The sequence below is a fragment of the Malaya genurostris genome, chromosome 2, assembly GCF_030247185.1.
Source record: "Malaya genurostris strain Urasoe2022 chromosome 2, Malgen_1.1, whole genome shotgun sequence".
Lineage (NCBI taxonomy): Eukaryota > Metazoa > Arthropoda > Insecta > Diptera > Culicidae > Malaya > Malaya genurostris.
The window spans coordinates 111,435,264-111,452,989 of record NC_080571.1 but is presented as its reverse complement, the minus strand read 5'-3'; the positions used below and the strand labels follow the sequence as shown (position 1 = coordinate 111,452,989).

The following is a 17,726-nucleotide window of genomic DNA, read 5'->3' as shown; positions in this document are numbered from 1 at the left end:
ATGCAATAGTAATTGATTCCGCGATATTTTCATCATCGCTTGCAGTTCCGTTTTTGGTTTTTATTGTTCTAACCAGTGTTGGTGATTGCAGAAAATTTGACAGAAGCTGCTATATTGCTATGTATATTGTACACAACATTTTCAATCCGGTAGAAGATGCTACAAGAACTCGAGTCTCTCAATGCATGAAATGCGAGAGAATTTTTCTACATTTCTTCGCTCCACTTCATACTCTGAGTATTTCACGGCCCTTAAAAAAATTTACAGTCTGATAATGATCGTTGCTGTGTGGAATTTCCCAAGAGAGAATCGCAAGTTGACAATTATCGCAGAAAATCAAATCGATGATTCAACTTGATGATCCTCATACTAGGTTGCAATATTTCAAAACCCTTGTGTGGATCATTCACAGACATTTTCATAGACACAACTTATACAAAGGTTATATGCACATAGTTAGAATAAGCGGCAATAGTAAAATGATTCTATCGAGTTGATAATTGCCTGTATAGAATCGGATCGCGAAACGAGAATAAGCGACCGTTTGTTGCTTCAGAGAGGATCCCCACAGCAGCGTGCTAACCTTTGATTCTCAGAAATGTCATCGAGAGAAATTCGCTCTCGCACTGGTGTCTATTCTATGTTAAATGAGCCTTGCCGGGTTTTTGTTGTTGCGCTGATATCCGTCTCTCTTTGATGGCACTGATTCAATCGTGTGAAGAGTTGCTGGTGAGCGTTCTTTGATACGATAAAAACCATCTTTGGTTCTAATCCTTTGGGTTTGTCTTCAATCCTTGTATTCGTTTAAAGGTGTTCCACATGTCTTTCGTCGGAGTTTGAACAGTGAAGTTGTTTGCAAGCTCAATCCAACTTCGTTTTTTTTTGCTGTTTGGATAACTTTTCTCGCGTGCGCTCTTGCTGTACTGAAATTTTCAAATAGACCGTTTTCATTGTTTTCTCTTACTGGTCACGATTTTAGTTTTTTTTAAGGTTCTTTTTCTGGCGTGGATAGCAGAAGCTATTTCAGCGTTCCACCAAGGTACGCTTTTACTTGTATAATGCCCATTTGTCCGAGGTATGGCTGTATTTACTGATTTGATTATTTCCCTGGTGATGTGTGAAATTTGGTCCGATGCACGATCCTGTCGCTGAAAGTGGATCAGGTCTTGATAAAGCTGACAGTCGGCACGTTCTATTTTCCAATTCACTTTTTTCTATCACTTGTTTAATTATTTTTCCTCGCTTGCTAATTTTCATCGATCCCCATAGAGGATGGTGGGCATTTACGTCACCAACGATAGGGCTGGGTTTAGATATAACACTTATTAGGTTCAGTATTTTATTTTCACTGATATCGTCTCTAGGGGGCAAGTACACATTCACTATGTGGCAATTTATTGGGGGACCTAGCTTTACTATTACTGCTTCTAATTGAGATTGCACTTCAATTTCTTCGCTGTCTATTCCGGTTTTTATTGCCGTTATAACTCCGCCTGCGGCTTTGCTGCCACTGCTGCGTTTCCGGTAGTACGTTGTGAAACCGTGAATTTTTGCTGCATCGTTCGTTGGACACATGGTTTCTTGAAAGCATACGACTAGTGGGACGTGTTCCTTCACAATTATGTCAAGTTCAGCTTTGCCGGTTCGTAGTCTTTAGATGTTCCAGGACAGTGCAGCAATTCAATTGAAACTGAATGTGGAACACATTGACGATCTCTCCACTGCAGTAAACTTCACTCTTTGACACACACAATGTTTGCTGACGGCCCGAACGAGCAGCATTCAGTTCATCACTCGTTTCTCTTCAATCGAGGCTCAGTTTAATTACCGTCAGTTGATCTCTTGAAGTAACAAAATATATCTTTCAATAGTGTGAGAGCGGTTCAAGATAATAGATGAAAGACTAATCAGATAGCTGAAATATCAATCACAGAATACACCTAAATTAACTGTTTCCTCCTTCAGCTTTCATTTTTAATACTTTACTTCATTTATAATTCTATTCGTTCGAATCTGCTTACTACCAAGAGCGAAGACAATGAAGCAGCTATAGTACTTGGCACTTGAAACTGAGCAAGCAATACTTCAAATGACTAGGTACGACTATTCAACTGACGATGGATTCTGGAAGCTTCACTTGAAAATGGCCGCAAATATCAATTGAATTAGTATTTCCATCTTATATTATTCGATTGAAAATGAAATTTTACCGCACTGTTAAAGAGTGATTTTTTTTGTTGATTGATATGTTTTATTAAACATTGTAGTTGTTTAGGAGAGGGTTTGTCCGAGGTCCATTGGTAATTCCTTATTAGTGCACTTGCCATTGCAATTGCAAGTTTCGCGCAGCTCTACAAGCTGCCTAGCTTCAAAGAACGTGATATCACGGTCTACTTTTAATAGTCACTATCTCCACCTCTTTGTTAAAGATTCGGCATCTTCGATCGAGCGCAGAGTGCGGCTCTCCGCAATTCACACATTTAGGATTTTTGTCACATTGTTCTCCGTGCTCTTTGTCTCCGCAGTTTGCGCATAGCTTATCTCTGTTACAGTTTTTACCGACGTGACCAAAAGCAAAGCACTAGAAGCATCGCATTGGACGGGGATAATACGGTCTGGCCTAATTTCTTGTGGAGATACTGTTGTTTCCAATAGGCGACATGTCTGACTTTAGCACAACCAAAACACTTGTTTTGTATTCACTTTCACTCGGGTTATAATGTACGCTAGTGTTGGTTATCACTCAACATGATTATGATGGCGGTTTGATCTGATACTGAGAGCTATATCGTATTTAAACTCTATTATTAGAGCCTTTACACTACTTTTGTTTCTGATTTCAGTCAACAGCTGAAGATCGGAAACTTATCTTCCGATTTATGAGTGTTTACACTAGGATCGGTTAGTATTTCACGGTAAATACCGGGGCTTCACTTGGAGCCAAGCGCGTGTGGATTATTACGTGCAGAACCCGAACACTCGAATGAAAAAAAAAGGTTTCTGCATAATGAAGGAAATCTCAATTTATATACACATACGAAACAATCTAACATGCTTCAGTGAATTGAGTATTTTCAAATGTACATTATTGAATTTTTTAGTTTCAAAGAATCTAAATAAAATCGTGGGCATCTAAATCTGGAAAGCAAATATTGCATATAAACACTTTTATATGACTATTGAGTGCGATATGTACTCGTAGTACTATTCACAGAAAATAGTCACACATAGATTTGTAGCAGAACTTACATATCCAAAATTTCCTCGGAAAAGGCCTTAAGGTCTACCAATGTAACCGATGCTCCATCTAGAATCTACCTGAAGTTCAGGCCTTAAGATTTACCAGTGTAACAAAGTGGATTAACTAACTTTTCGTTCTCGGTCCATATTATTCGTGATGATACATGCGATCAATAGGACAATTGTGATTGCTTTTGGCCATGGAAAAACTACTTGGAGTTGTAGCTCTACGACTATGAAGAGCATTTAAAAATTATACACGGAACCACCCGCGATCCCATTTCAACCAGAATATTAGTTGATTTTCTGAATTCGATTGGTTAAAATTTGGTACAACTAATCGATTGTTGTTTTAACTAAACTGTCATTTTTGTTTTTCGATTAGCATAAACGGTGGTTGAAACAACTAATTTAACTGTTTGAAAAAAAAAAATGCTGTCAATTAGTGAGGACACATACCTTTCAATTTCAACAAATATTTTAGTTGAAATAACTGGTGTTGTTATTGAAACAAAATTCTGTTAGTTGAAAAATAAATCGGTTTTATTTGTTTTATACATTGCAAATAGTTGAATCAACTCTGATTCGATCGGAAATGATTGATGTAGAAAAACGTTTTTAATCAGCAAAAGTGCCCGGAGGGGCGAGTAAATTAGCGAAATTATTAAATTTACCTAAAATGAGTATTGAAAGATGATGCATTCAAACGGTTGAACTAAAGTTATGCACTGATCATTTTAGTCAATTTATATGAGCTTGTATGCATCAACCGCTGGGAATTGGAATTTTGCGACGGCAAACGCGCTATTCAATCGCAGCGCGTTCTGTTTGTTTGAAACCATTCGCTCCTGTTACTTTTATAAATTAAATTCATGTCAAAAAGTTTTTTATTGCTAATGCATGAACATCATCATCGGTATCAAACAGCTGGAAGTAAATCAATGATAGAATTTGAAGCATAACATTTTTGCGCATACCTGAAAGATTACGAGATGATCATTCATTAACATTTTCTAATTTATCACCGAATCTTTTTCATCTTAAACAAGGTTAACTTTATCAACCCACCGCTGTTAGATAAACACTTGTTATGGAATCATAAATTTCTCAAATCGAATGGACAAAATTTCACCAAACGCTTTAATCATCGATGCTGTTTTCATTGACATTTTGAAGCGACGCGAACAGATTTCAACTAAAAAAGTTGTTGATTTTGCATTGCGATTATTGTTTTGCTTTCAACTGTCTCCGGCATTTGACAGCATGCAAAACAACATATTCTACTTGAATATATGCAAATCAAAAACCATATTGGTTGAATCAAAAAGAAATTAGTTAAATCAACTATCGCAAAAATCAAAAACAGCGATATCGCAATTTTATGATCGAAGGGTTCTCCGTGTACATAAACTGCTGAATGCTCGAGTAGATCTTAAGACCTGTTTTCACCGAAGTTCTTGAACGACTGGGAACCTACCTGGAACAGCTATAAATAAAAAGGGGGCAATGATTGTTCATGTTATTTACACTAAAATTAAATGAAATTTGAAAAAAACTTTTTTTACGCGGAGAATTTGAAATCACGCAATGTTTTATTTATTTCACGCGAAATTTAATTTACGCACTCCCGGCTCTGCGCGTAAATTGAGGTTTCAGTGTACTGTAAAATATTCATTGTAATTACTCTCTTATACAACCGTGCGAACGACTCTTACATGGTTAAAACAGGGGTTGGATAAAAACAGCTGACAACAAAACATTTATTTTTTTTGTAAATCGATTTCACGTATTTAAGAACGGACCGCACGAAAACATACCATTTTACCCCAAATTCCCTTTTTGTACTGAACTTTGTTCAAGTTTAACTATATAACATAAGACCGAAGTACTTGCAGAAAAGCGGACAGAGTGGTAGACACAGAGTGGTTGTTGTTTTTCAAAATATTTCCCTAGAAGATCAGTACACTTTTACATACGCTTGAACAAATGTTCATAACATTTTTCCAACTTTTTTTTAGGTACTCCCAAAACATGGTTTTTGAGAGCTTCATCAGCTTCTTCAGGAGTATTGCATTGCTCTTCACGAAGTTTATTTTTCACGGAAGGTAGCAAATAGAAATCGTTAGGTGCCAAGTCAGGAGGTTGTCCATCAATTCGATGTTTTGAGTGCTCAAATATTCAGTTGTTTTAGCCGATGGATGAGAGCTTATTGATAGGTCGCATTGAATCTGCTTCATAACTGTCAAGAAAATTTCAACATAAAATTAAATTGGAGGAAAAATTTGGGTAAAACGTTGTTGCAAGATTCATGCGATCATGAGAACTATCCAGTAATTAATTTATGGGATTATATGTGAGGCATAGAACTGGCTTGGTTTACCATAATTGGCCCTAACACCGATCAGTGAAAGAAGATTCAGGGTAAAACAGAATACAATTATTTGCGGTTGTTCTGATAAACAGTCATTATTTTATAGAACTTACGAAAATGTCCGGAGTACCTTTTGATTAGTCGAATTCAATTTATTCACAGTCAGTCTTCGAAGTAAAGTTACCAAAAATGAGGAATTGGAGCAAAACGGGCATGATGGAGAATTTGGCGGCTATTATAATTATCATCTATTGATTCAACGGTAATGTTTACATAACAAATATCCACTTCTAAAATATTTACAAAGATCTCTATGAAATTATTGAGTAAAGTTTCCCCAATGTGCTTCGGTGACGTCACATATATCATCATTTTTCCGCAACCAGCAGTGACAACCTTTTAATCTTTGAACTTGATCAACGACCCAATAGTAAATTTTAAACGAGTCTAGGCTTGTTGAAATCTGTTCAGCCATCTCTGAGAAAATTGAGCAATAAAATAACAACGCGTTTTGTCGGTAACGTCACTTATACCATTATTTCTCCAGCATCAGAAATGACAACCAATTAATCTTCAAACTTGATCAAAGATTCGATAATAGTTAGCCTTAGTTTGTTGAAATCGGTTACACCATTTTCGAAAAAATTAAGCGACTAGAAAAATGGTGCGAGAAAAATATTATCAAACCACTAGGTGAATTAAGAATAGATTTTTGCATCGTCGCTTTGAATGACGGTTTGCAATGTTATACACACTTTACCCTGAGTTCCGGAACTTATGAGGCTATGAATGCTTTCATTTAAGCCTAAGTTCGTAAATGACGGTTTTACCATTTCTGAAAAAATCAAGCGAGTTCCGTTTTGGAGTATTTGACCTTACTTTTTTCGGTACTTCCGGAACCGGGAACTGGAAACCAGTATAGCTGAAGTAGATTTGTTTAGTAAGCAACTATCATAACCTACAAATTGAAACAGTTTTGAACCGGATTTAGAAGAATTTTTTCCTCTTTTACATAGACGCTCTAAATTACTATTTGTAATTTTTAACACACTTTACCCTATAATTACGGAACCGATGGTCTGATCTGGAAAAAAATAAACAGGGTTCTATGGGACCATAATCCTTTTCAAATGAATCTAAGTTTGTTAAAATCAGTTCAGTCATCAATCAAGTGCATGATTTTGTTACATACGCACAAACAGATATTTTTTGAAATCGGCAAACTGAATTGAATGATACATGACACTCTCTCCGGGCCTCGGTTCAAAAGTCGGTTTTCACAGTGATTGCATATCCTTTCTATATGAAAAAGGCAAAAATACGATACTTTATATCAAAAATCACATATAAAATTTGCCTTATAGTCTTGTGTGATGATATATTTTAATAACTTACTAGCAAAACGAAACGTGATATTGCCACCATTTAAAAGCAGTCCTTTTTCCACTCTCTCGAACGAATATATTGGTAAACTATGATAAATCGTAGCCGGCTGAAACATATATAGGTATTAAAATTTGTCTCGAAATTTTAACAAAATTATAAGTTCGGTGAAATTATTCCTTTTGTGGAATGGCTTCCGGTGAAATGGCTTTCGCTGTAACAGGTTTCCGTTAAATGACTAACCAGCAACGAAATTAATCATTTCGTACTGTGAATGATTAGAATAACAATTCTGTGGCGAATCGCTTCTATGATACAAATTTTCCAAACAACATTAGTTGAAGAAGGCTAATTGGACATTTGTTGTTGTATACTACCTGACAATCAACGTTTCGGTCTCTCATAGCCTCACTGTAATCATCTTCAAGATCCTCTTTCAGCGGTACACTAAATTAAGGTGGAGAAAAGTTGAAAATCAAATTGGATTGCAAAAACTAAATTACCTACCTGAACATTATCCGGGCAATGTCAATAATCATAGATTTCCCCGAAGGTGGTAGTAAATTTTTCGTTTCACAAATAGCCCTCATAATGCAAGATTTTATTGGAATACCGAATCTGAAAGCAGAAAGATGGATTTTTAGTGCTATAATTTTGAAAGATTACCAGAAAGTGACAAAGATTTTGTTCTATAATGAAATATGTTGTTTCCCACCCATTAGAATTTTATTTGATACTGATTTACGAGTAATCATATAAGTGAGTACTCAATATAAGAACCAAACAAACACATTTCGGCTATCATGGTTACCGGTTACTGAAGTCAGAAACTCCGGAAGTATGAAAGAAAACATAATTTGAGTTGCACTAAATAGTGGTAAACATTAAAAAAACGATATTGATAATATTGTCTGAAAGTAAATAGTATGTAAAACACGCTTCTAGTGTTGAGGATCCAAGATCTTTGACAGTGATTTATTTACACTTCTATACACAACAATTGGTGCAAGTTTGATCATAGTAGTGGATCACGTTTCAAAATAACGTCAAATGGAAATCAAAAGAAAAAATATATTGTGCACAACCACCCGAAAAAAGTGCCAAAGATGCCAAAATAACAATTCGTCTAGTTCTCCAAACGTGGAAAGGAATTAGCGGACCTGCGAAAAATCTCGAACCAGGGATAAAATGCTTGTTTTGATAAAATGTTCCCTAATAAAATACGCTTGTAAAAGATGAACTTTTTCTGTGAAAATAATAAAAATTAGTATTGCTTGTAGTTATCAAAAATGATTACCAAATATTAATTATAAGTCGAATATTTGTGAAATTCTCAGGGACTAAATAAACTCACATTGGCTATACTTAGGCAAAGTTGGTTTATTCAACTTTCTCTCCTTGGATAAATGCTACCCATTAAATCCGGATGCAACATTCGCATACTCTTTCAAACACACGTTCATTCACTCTTTTTGCCTTTCTCATATAGAAAGGTTATGCAATCACTGTGAAAACCGACTTTTGAACCGAGGCCCGGAGGGCCGAGTGTCATATACCATTCGACTCAGTTCGTCGAGTACGCAAAATGTCTGTGTGTGTGTATGTGTGTGTGTATGTGCGTATGTGTGTATGTAACATTTTTTCGCACTAACTTTTCTCGGAGATGGCAGAACCGATTTTCACAAACTTAGATTCAAATGAAAGGTCTTGTAGTACCATACAAAATTCCTGAATATTATTTGAATCCGACTTCCGGTTTCGGAATTATGGGGTATGTTATGTGCATAAAAATGTGAAAATAAGTGCACTAACTTTTCTCAGAGATGGCTGAACCGATTTTCACAAACTTGAGTTCAAATAAAAGATCTTGTAGTCCCATACAAAATTCCTGAATGTTGTTTAGATCCGACTTCCGGTTCCGGAGTTATGGGGTAAAATGTGCAAAAAAATGAAAATATGTTTTCTAGCTTTTCTCATAGATGGCGCGACCGATTTTCAAAAGGTTCAAATGACAGGTCCTATGGTCCCATACGTAATTCCTGAATTTCATCTGTATTCGACTTCCGGATCCGGAAATATAAGGTAAAGTGTGTTAAAAATTGTATACCATCACTGAAAAGGGCGAAAAACCGTAAAAAGTTTTCTAAATCGACCTCAAATCTTCTCCAATTAATAGTTTTTATCAGTAGACGGTCGAACAAACCGGTTATTTTTTTTAGGAATCGAAGAAAACTATTTTGAAGAATACCACAGTATTATATATGATGGTATGATTGATATGAGAAAGGCATCATTACACCACTAGGTGGATTAAAACAGGTTTTTCAAATCCTTGTCGTTTTTAAAGATCTTCCCTGTTTATCGGGACGTGCCTTTCTTAATTGCCCAGAATGTTTATATCAGCCGCTGTTCAGACGGATCTTGACCAAAACAGATTGTCACTGGAAAAAAGGGCAGCCGGTACTTTTGGGAGGTATTCTTCTTTGTACATTTGATCGTTAATGGGGCCGGTCGTAATGTACGACTTGCTGAATTTGCCGCACCCACAGATCGCCTGCCATACAAAAAAAAACTTCTTAGCAATTGGTCGACGTAATTTTTTGTCGAAGAACTTCTTGTCTGACCCTCCTGATTATGATTATTATGATAGATTATGACAAAATTTCGCATATGTAAACATTACACTCCCAAAATTGTATTAATTTTTACCCATGCAGTTGAACGTGAGTTCCTCTCCTCGCTTTTATCAAGAATGGTGATCCGGCATGTTAAGATAAGTTTATATTTGCGTCGTTGCCTTCCGTCGACACGAGCACGTTGCGTGAGAAAGATTAACAAACTTAAAAAAATTACGTACACTTGCACACTCAAGTTCTCCAGTCAACATTCGTTCGAATAACTCCATTAGGAATAAATAAGCTTCAAGTTAATAGAAACATGCGAAAACAAACCAGTTAAAAAACTACTTGGATCATTACCATGAGGGTTGTTCGAGCTATCGATGTTGAACAAGGTAACAAAAATTTCTAATGATCGATATTTTCAATCAATCGCCATGATTTTGAACGCGTGAACCAACATTGAACCAACATTGAACACGCGAGCCCAGTCTCTGTTTGCATTGATTCGAGTTTTAATTGTATCTTGACGAAATTACATCAATAGCCCAAATATATGCAATTATACCTACGTGCTACTAGCGTAACGGGTTTCGAAATTAAGCTTATTTTCGCAAAGCTAGTATTCAAGTTTTGTATGCATGCAGTTATTTTAATAGCGTTTAGTTATCTACTATTACTACCATTCTGCGACACTGCTCGCTATTAATCAAAATTTCAATCATATATAATTGAAAAGACGAGGCTTGCTACATTCAAATCGAAACTTAGAAACGATTCGATACTGGAACCGGAACTCGAAATTCGGTGTAGCCGAAGTCAGACAAATTTACCTGAGTAGCTGTATAGTTTACATTTGTTTCAAAATGTTTGAAAATCAATGTAGACATCTTTGAGGAATCGTAGTGCGAATTAAATTTTTGGGCGCCTTCCGAAACGAAAACTGAATACAACCAAAAATGAAATAAGTTTTTTTGATTATCGACTCTTCAAATCTGCTAACCCGACAAACCTGATTAATTTAGGTGAAATAGACATTTTTATACTAATCACCCTGTATCTCCGAAACCGGAAGTTGGATCTGACTGAAAAACAAGATGTTTTATAGAATCTTAAAACTTTTCATTTGAATCTTAGATAATTCTTAGATTTCATTTGCATCTTAGATAGGTTCAGCCATCTCCGAGAAAAATGAGTTACACAGTTTTAATTTCGTTTCACATATCACTATTATCCTGTAGTTCCGGAACCAAACATAATTCAGGAACCTTGTTTGGGAGCATACGACTTTTCATATGAATCTGAGTTTGTAGAATCGAGTTTGTAGTCATCTCCGAAAAAAATTGAGTGAAATTATTTGTCACGCACGCATTTGCTGATCTCGACGAACTGATTCGAATGGTATATGGCTGTTATGTTCTTCCAGCATTTATTGCTGTAAGTAGTTAAAATCAATATCATTATGGAATTGCTTTCAACTGGAAACCGTTACCGTGCGGAATTTAAGTCTGAAAATATATTCTATTTTCAAGTTCAAGTGTGACAGATACTGTCGAAAAAAATTTTGACATAAAACTTCGTATAAATCAAAAAGTAAACATCCGATCTCAAAACCATTCAATAGCGTTCAGGGTGACGGGGAGACCTTTCATTTGCGACTAGTTTGATCAAAATCGGTCCAGCCATCTCTGAGATCTCGACCTTTTAGTTGACAACACACATACACACACACATACACACGGACATTTGCTCAGTTCGTCGAGCTGAATCGATTGGTATATGACATTCGGCCCTCCGGGCCTCGGAAAAAATTTCTAAAGTTTGAGCGAATTCTATACCTATTTTTTTTATTTATAAATAAAGGTAAAACCGGGTTCACCGGGTCTACAATCACTCTTCTGGATGTTGGCATCCATCAACAGCGACAGGAATGAGAAGATGTACTGTTTGGTGCGGTCTATGGGCTGGTGAAATCTTTGGTCCTTTAAAGATGAGGAAAGACGACGCATTCCCGTGAATGAAAATCGATACAGAATCATGATCAATGAATTTTTGTTGCCAAATCTTCAAGGTATGGTTATGAATAAAACGTGGTTTCAACAGGATGGTGCCACTTGTCATAATGCGGCCGAAACAATCGACTTATTGAAAGAACATTTCATGGACAATATTATTTCAAGAAATGGACCAGTGTATTGGCCTCCGCGTTCGTTTGATATGACGCCTTTCGATTATTTTTTTTGCGGGAAATCATTGGTTTATATTGATGCATTGGAAACCAATATTCAACGTGTCATTGCTGAAATTTACCCTCAAATGCTTGAAAAAGTGATCGAAAATTGGACGTCTAGAACAGCGTTGCCAGATAAATCTGGGCAATGCCAGACTTTTCTCGTTTCGCCAGACTAACCAGATCAGATTTTGCAAATTTTCCCATATTTTGTCACATCTCACCAGATCTTTTACGGTTTTGGCTTGTATACGATAGGTGGTAAGACTTTTTTTTGCTCGCTGAAAATAAAGCCCAGTCAAAATTTGTATAGTAGACCCAGACAAATCCAGATAAATTTTTGAGTCAGAGACATTTTTTGAAAAAATAACATGGCAACTCTGGTCTAGAATGACATTTGCGAAAAATAGTCGTGGCGCCCGAAATAATATTAAATGTTAAATGCCAAGAAATTATCAACCAAATAAAAAAATTTGGCCATTTCATATTTGGCATGTGTATTGTTTAAATTTCAAATCAACATTCTAAAATGCTGTTCAGCAAGTGCGTGAGCCTATGGTTAAAACAAATGATAGAAAGAAGGGGCCAAGTCTAGGGAGTATGGCGTGTGGGACAAAAGTTCTAATGTGAGTTCAAAAATGGCGTTTCCCACCAATTTAACTGCGTGTGCGGGATCGTTGTCATGCTGCAATTTGACTTTCTCATGCTGGTCGTTTTTCAAGCAATGCTTAGTTCAATTTCATCATTTAATCATATTTATTTTGCTTTAAGTAGTTCGTAGTACAAGACACTTTTCTGATCCCACCAAATAAACAATATCGTTTTTTTTTTTCGAAACAGTTAAGTTTTGATGCAGAAAACTCGTTTTTTCGCGCCAAGAAAGTGAAACTTTGCTTATCGTTTCTCGCTTTTTCAGCTGCATATCATTCTGTTCATGAGGAATCCATTTTCTTATCTTTTGAGTCTTTTCTATGATGTGTAGACGATGATTAATGGCTTAAAGATTAACGTTTAAGCTCTCCTTCATTTGTTCTTAAGTTTTGATTTGGTCTTCGTTCAACAATGCATTCCAAGGTTGTAAAGTTTCAGGTTCACCTGTGCGTTCTTTGTCTGCCACACTGAAACTTCCACTTTGAAACCGTTTAAATGCTCTTCACTTGTCCGGAATTTCTACATAGTCACTTCACAAAATGTATATGATATTGACTTGCAATTGACAATAACAGCAAAAAAAAGACGCTAAGGTTTATACGGTGAACTTATCCCTGATTGCAGAGATATCTCTTGAAAATATCCCGCATTATTAACTGTCATAAGCTAAGCATAAATCATTCGGCCTCGTACCCGTTAATGAGAAAAATTGTAACGCTTTTATTTCGATGCGATAAACTAGTTATTATGGCTTTTGTTCACGGATTGTAAATTGTATGTGTTGTAGTGCTTAAGGCACTCAAGCTTACCTGTCCTCGATTCCATTTTCCAAAGTGTGATACAGTTCGCGCCTCTCTCGGTAGTGATAGTAGCCCTCCCATTCACGATGGTGGCTTATGTTGAAGAAGTCCAGTTCTTCCTCCCATTCAGTGTCCATTCCCTCATCGAGTGATCTTTTGGATCGATAAAAGTTTCGCTGCAGATGATTATTCGAATCGTAGTTCCAGAGTTTACTTTTATATGGTTGATGGAATTGATTATTATAGTAATTGCTAGGTTTGAACCTGTCACTTAGAATCTGATGTTTCACATCTTGATACGTTAGCCGGTGATTCCAGTCGGAACGATCCTTGTTATATCCCGGGGAAACATATGCTTCAGGATGTTTGGTTAAATATTCTTTCAGCTCCTCCGGCGAAACTTCATGGATTTCGTTAGGATCTTTTGGAATCGGACTGGTCACTTGGGGCATTCCGGTTGTTGCGGGTGGCTTCTTTGGGGGTTCGGTTGGCAACATTGCCACTTCACCAAGCCGAAAAGCGGAGAAACGATACCGATAGTCAGGTAATGGATGAAACATGTCCAGCTCTGCAACTAATACATTTCCACCTGGTGCTTTGTACAATAAACCTTTCAGTGCCGATGCTGTTACCTGTGAATTCGTATAAAATCGTACGAAAGCATAAGTTGACACTAAAAAGTAAACATAAATCAATATATGATAGAGCGACGGAAAAATGATATCTTTATTCATCGAACATATTTTCAGATTGTTGATCTGAGAATCTGAACAACACTTACTAGCAAACTGCCACCAGGGGGAAATAACAGAAAACGTTTCTTTCTCGATAACGACGTGGTGCTGTTTGATAATCCCTTTTCACTGCTATTGACAGTCCGCCGAAGTTCACCTCTTTCGATGACAGAAACACTCATGCAGTAGTCACCAATAAAAACAAAAACGAGCAAAGTCGAAATCATTGCCTTCAGGATTTCCATAATGGATCCTTTCAGAGTAATGAAAATATAATGAGTTTACTGTCGCGTACACCGCAGGAATGGGCTTAATAAATCCTAATCTACCAAACGATTACCATCGCTTCGTCAGGATATGAGCTTGAAAGAGAAGTACTAAGCGTTAGCCTATTCTTCTTAGCATTAATTACTCATCACGAACGGTTTGTTTGCCGTATAAGTTAGAGACTCATATACAGGTGAACAAACAGAATGAATGAAAAAGATTTAGTTCGCACTTGCCAACTTGTCATGGCAGGTTCGAGTTCCGTTATAAACCTTTTGATCTGTTCGAGGTGAAAGTAAGACTTTTGTTTTTTTTTTGTAATGCTATTAAAAGTTAACCAAGAAAATAGGAATAACGGTTCCTTTCATTTCATACAATACTTTCATGCAATAGTCAAAATGTTCCCCAATTCCCTGGCGGCATCTGAATACTATACCATAGTTGAAAAAACAAAATTTGAAGAGTGTAGACGGGTGGGTAATGTCAGAGACATAACTGAATAAAACTGACATGCTTTTCTACACTTCTAAAATTTTATCTTTTGTTTGAGCGAATTCTATACCTGTTTATATTGAAAATGGTAAACAAACATAATAGAGATACATTTCATGTCGAGCCTTACCAAAAATTTGGAATGTTACTTTAAGTGTTTCATGTTTCTGTAAGTAAAACTATGCCAACGATCGACGTATAAACAAGTATGTAAAAACAATCAAATGGAACCAAATATTTTCAATTTATAGAGCGAAATATTCGTAATTTTGACTACTATTGCCGATTTGGATTAGCAAAGTAAATTAATTAGGCTGACTACGGTTCTAAAGTCGGTTTTCGCAATGACTGCATAACCTTTCAATATGAGAAAGACAAGCAGATTTTCGTTCCTTAATAAACAATTTTGCGAGGTAAAAATTGGATGAATATTTTAATGCTAGTTCTCCTTCAGATTAAACCGTGAAATAGTGGTTTCGATTCTGCAGATGTGAAAGATATCGTGGTGTTAAGTGCTGCTCATGCATAGTCAGAATTTAAAAGACGAACGCGAGCACACTTCGGAAGCATTTTCGGTTATGGTGATTAGATTCGGTTGGACTTTTAGTGTCGGTTGGAAACTCCTTGACCAGGATTCATTATTATACACCGGAGAACAGACAGATTACCCAACAATTGACTGACTTCGGTACGAGTGCTCCGAAGCGATATAGGTAGACTGAATAAGATGAAAAGGTCATGAAATCGATTCTTTGGGAATGTCATGGTATAATATTCGTGGACTATCTCTAAAAAAGAATAACAGCGTCTACAGCACGTATAAGTTTGCATTATTGAAGCGATTGAAAACCGAAAAAATCGTGTATTTGAGATAAAGCGTCGGTACATAAGAGGAACGCGCAAGTTTCATTTTGGAATTCTGACCGTTACTTCCGGAACCGGAAACCAAAAATCGCCAAAGTAAGTATGTATGGCCATCAACTGATATGACCTACAAATTGGAATAGTTTTGATGCGCGTTGAAAAGACTTTTTCTGTTCTTCACGAGTCGAAACAAGGGAGCCAGCTCGGACCACTTCTTCTAATGATATTCGTGAATGATATATACAGTGAATTTTGTCGTCCTAGTCATCTCTGGGGAATCTATGTAAGTTCAATTTTCAAATATTGGACCGCTACTAATAAGATTTTCATGTTGTTCATCGTCACTTCTGATGACGAATTGAAATTTTCAATACTCGTCTTCCTGTTTTTCCAGATCCAGACGTTGGATCTCGATGAAATTAAAAAGGATCATATGAGTCTAGAACTAGTACATTTTACTTTAATATAAGTTATTATGTGAGTTATATTTGAAATTTCTGTCCAGTTTTTCTAGTCCGAAACTGCTATATTTGATTTAAATTTGTTAGACAAATAACCAACCAAATTTACCAAAAATTGCAAATTATAGAATTATAGATCTATGCGAATTCGGAGTTTTTTTTCTATATGTTTTATAATTTTGAAGCTGCACTTCACTTCAAACAAACAAAAGGTATGAAAGGCTCACCTAGGACCAGATGAATGTTTTATTTTTCATCTGTGGCCCCTCCCGAAACGAAATCCTGGGTACGGACCTGCTCGTATGCTTATGAGAACTACCATGTATCTGATTTTTTTTTTTATTTAAAATATATTTTTATTCAGGCCTATTTGCAAATAAGCTTTACGAGGCCGATTGAGCCGATTTTTTAAATAAATTTTTTTTGAGTTGGATCTCGTTGTCACCCTTTTTCTAGAGGAGCTTCCATTTCCCTCCAGCGAGGATTGAGGGGCACTTCGTTAGTGGTTCGTCTCGTCATCCATTGCCGCATCGATGGTATTGTTGTCGATTTCCGTCTTCTTTTCGTTGCTAGTTGCTGTAGATGCACCTTGTTGTACATTGGTTGCAATTGCTGGTTGGTTGGAGGGTAAGTTGTTAACTGCTACTGGTGTACTTTGTTCTATAGGGGATGATGATGGATTCGTTGAAGGGGATGCTTAATTGTTGTTGGTGGCTGTCACAGGTGTACTGGGGTTGCTTGGGTTTGGTGTGAAGGAAGCACCGTTGTCATTTGGTGTAGTTGTCTCCTTGTCCAGTTTATCACATGGCTTACCGTAGTGAACAGCTTTTTGGCAATATTGACATGTGACCATCTGATTGTCATAGGTAACAAGTGATTTGCACGGGATTCTTGTATCCTGACCGAATGTCACATAAGAAGGTATAGGCCTCCTGAAAAGCATGCGTAACAAACGTACGCCATTTAGAATACCGGGGAAAAACTTTTCTTTTTCGATAGAGAGAATCTCTCCGTATTGGGACATAGTTTTGCGAAGATAAGGATAGATGACGCTTGAGGGTAGATCATGCACACGCACTTCTATAGCACTATCTTCCATATATACTGGAATATTGTACTTGATATTTTCATGCTCCACATAGTGCACATTATTATTGTCTTTAGCGAATTGAATTGCATCCAACTCTTTATAGAACTGGATATAAAAACATTATTTGTCTTATTGCATTGAAGTAAATGCACACTTTTAATGTCAAGATGCATTTGCTCCTTAAGCAAACCTTCAAGTTCTCGTATCGAAGGTCGAATTTTGCACTGTTTGAAGTCAACAACAATTGTATTCATTTTTACCAGCAGCGTTTGAGCGAATGACTTCATTTGCACTCAGACTATATGTGAAGAGAAAATAATGGTCTGTGAAGAGAAAATAATGGTGTTCCGGGATTCCACGCACTTCGCGCTGCATGGATGTGTCGAAAAATAAAGTTGAGTCAGGGACATTTAGGAGGTTGACACGGATAGGAATATATCTTGAAGGGTTGATTTCCTGTGACATATGGTTAAAATATACTGTCATGAACATTGTTTGAGATTGATGCTCAACTAGCCTTTCGAA

The 17,726-nt window shown here is 36.6% G+C and overlaps 1 protein-coding gene across 1 annotated transcript; it reads right to left on the bottom strand.

The window, feature by feature from the left end:
* Nucleotides 1-7,265: 7,265 nt before the first annotated feature.
* LOC131428769 (uncharacterized) lies at nt 7,266-14,209 on the bottom strand. Its single transcript, XM_058592813.1, has 4 exons — nt 14,075-14,209; nt 13,303-13,925; nt 7,502-7,612; nt 7,266-7,441 (listed from the first exon to the last, which is right to left on the bottom strand). The coding sequence occupies exons 1-4, from the start codon at nt 14,207-14,209 to the stop codon at nt 7,303-7,305; spliced, it is 1,008 nt and encodes a 335-aa protein (XP_058448796.1). The 3' UTR covers nt 7,266-7,302.
* Between the last annotated feature and the right edge of the window lie 3,517 nt (nt 14,210-17,726).

Coding starts and splice junctions, on each gene's coding strand:
- LOC131428769 (XM_058592813.1), bottom strand. CDS start 14,209: ATGAGTGTTTCTGTCATCGAAAGAGGTGAACTTCGGCGGACTGTCAAT. Junction 13,926..14,074: donor CCCCTGGTGGCAGTTTGCTA/GTAAGTGTTGTT, acceptor ACGAATTCACAG/GTAACAGCATCGGCACTGAA. Junction 7,442..7,501: donor ATTGCCCGGATAATGTTCAG/GTAGGTAATTTA, acceptor ACCTTAATTTAG/TGTACCGCTGAAAGAGGATC.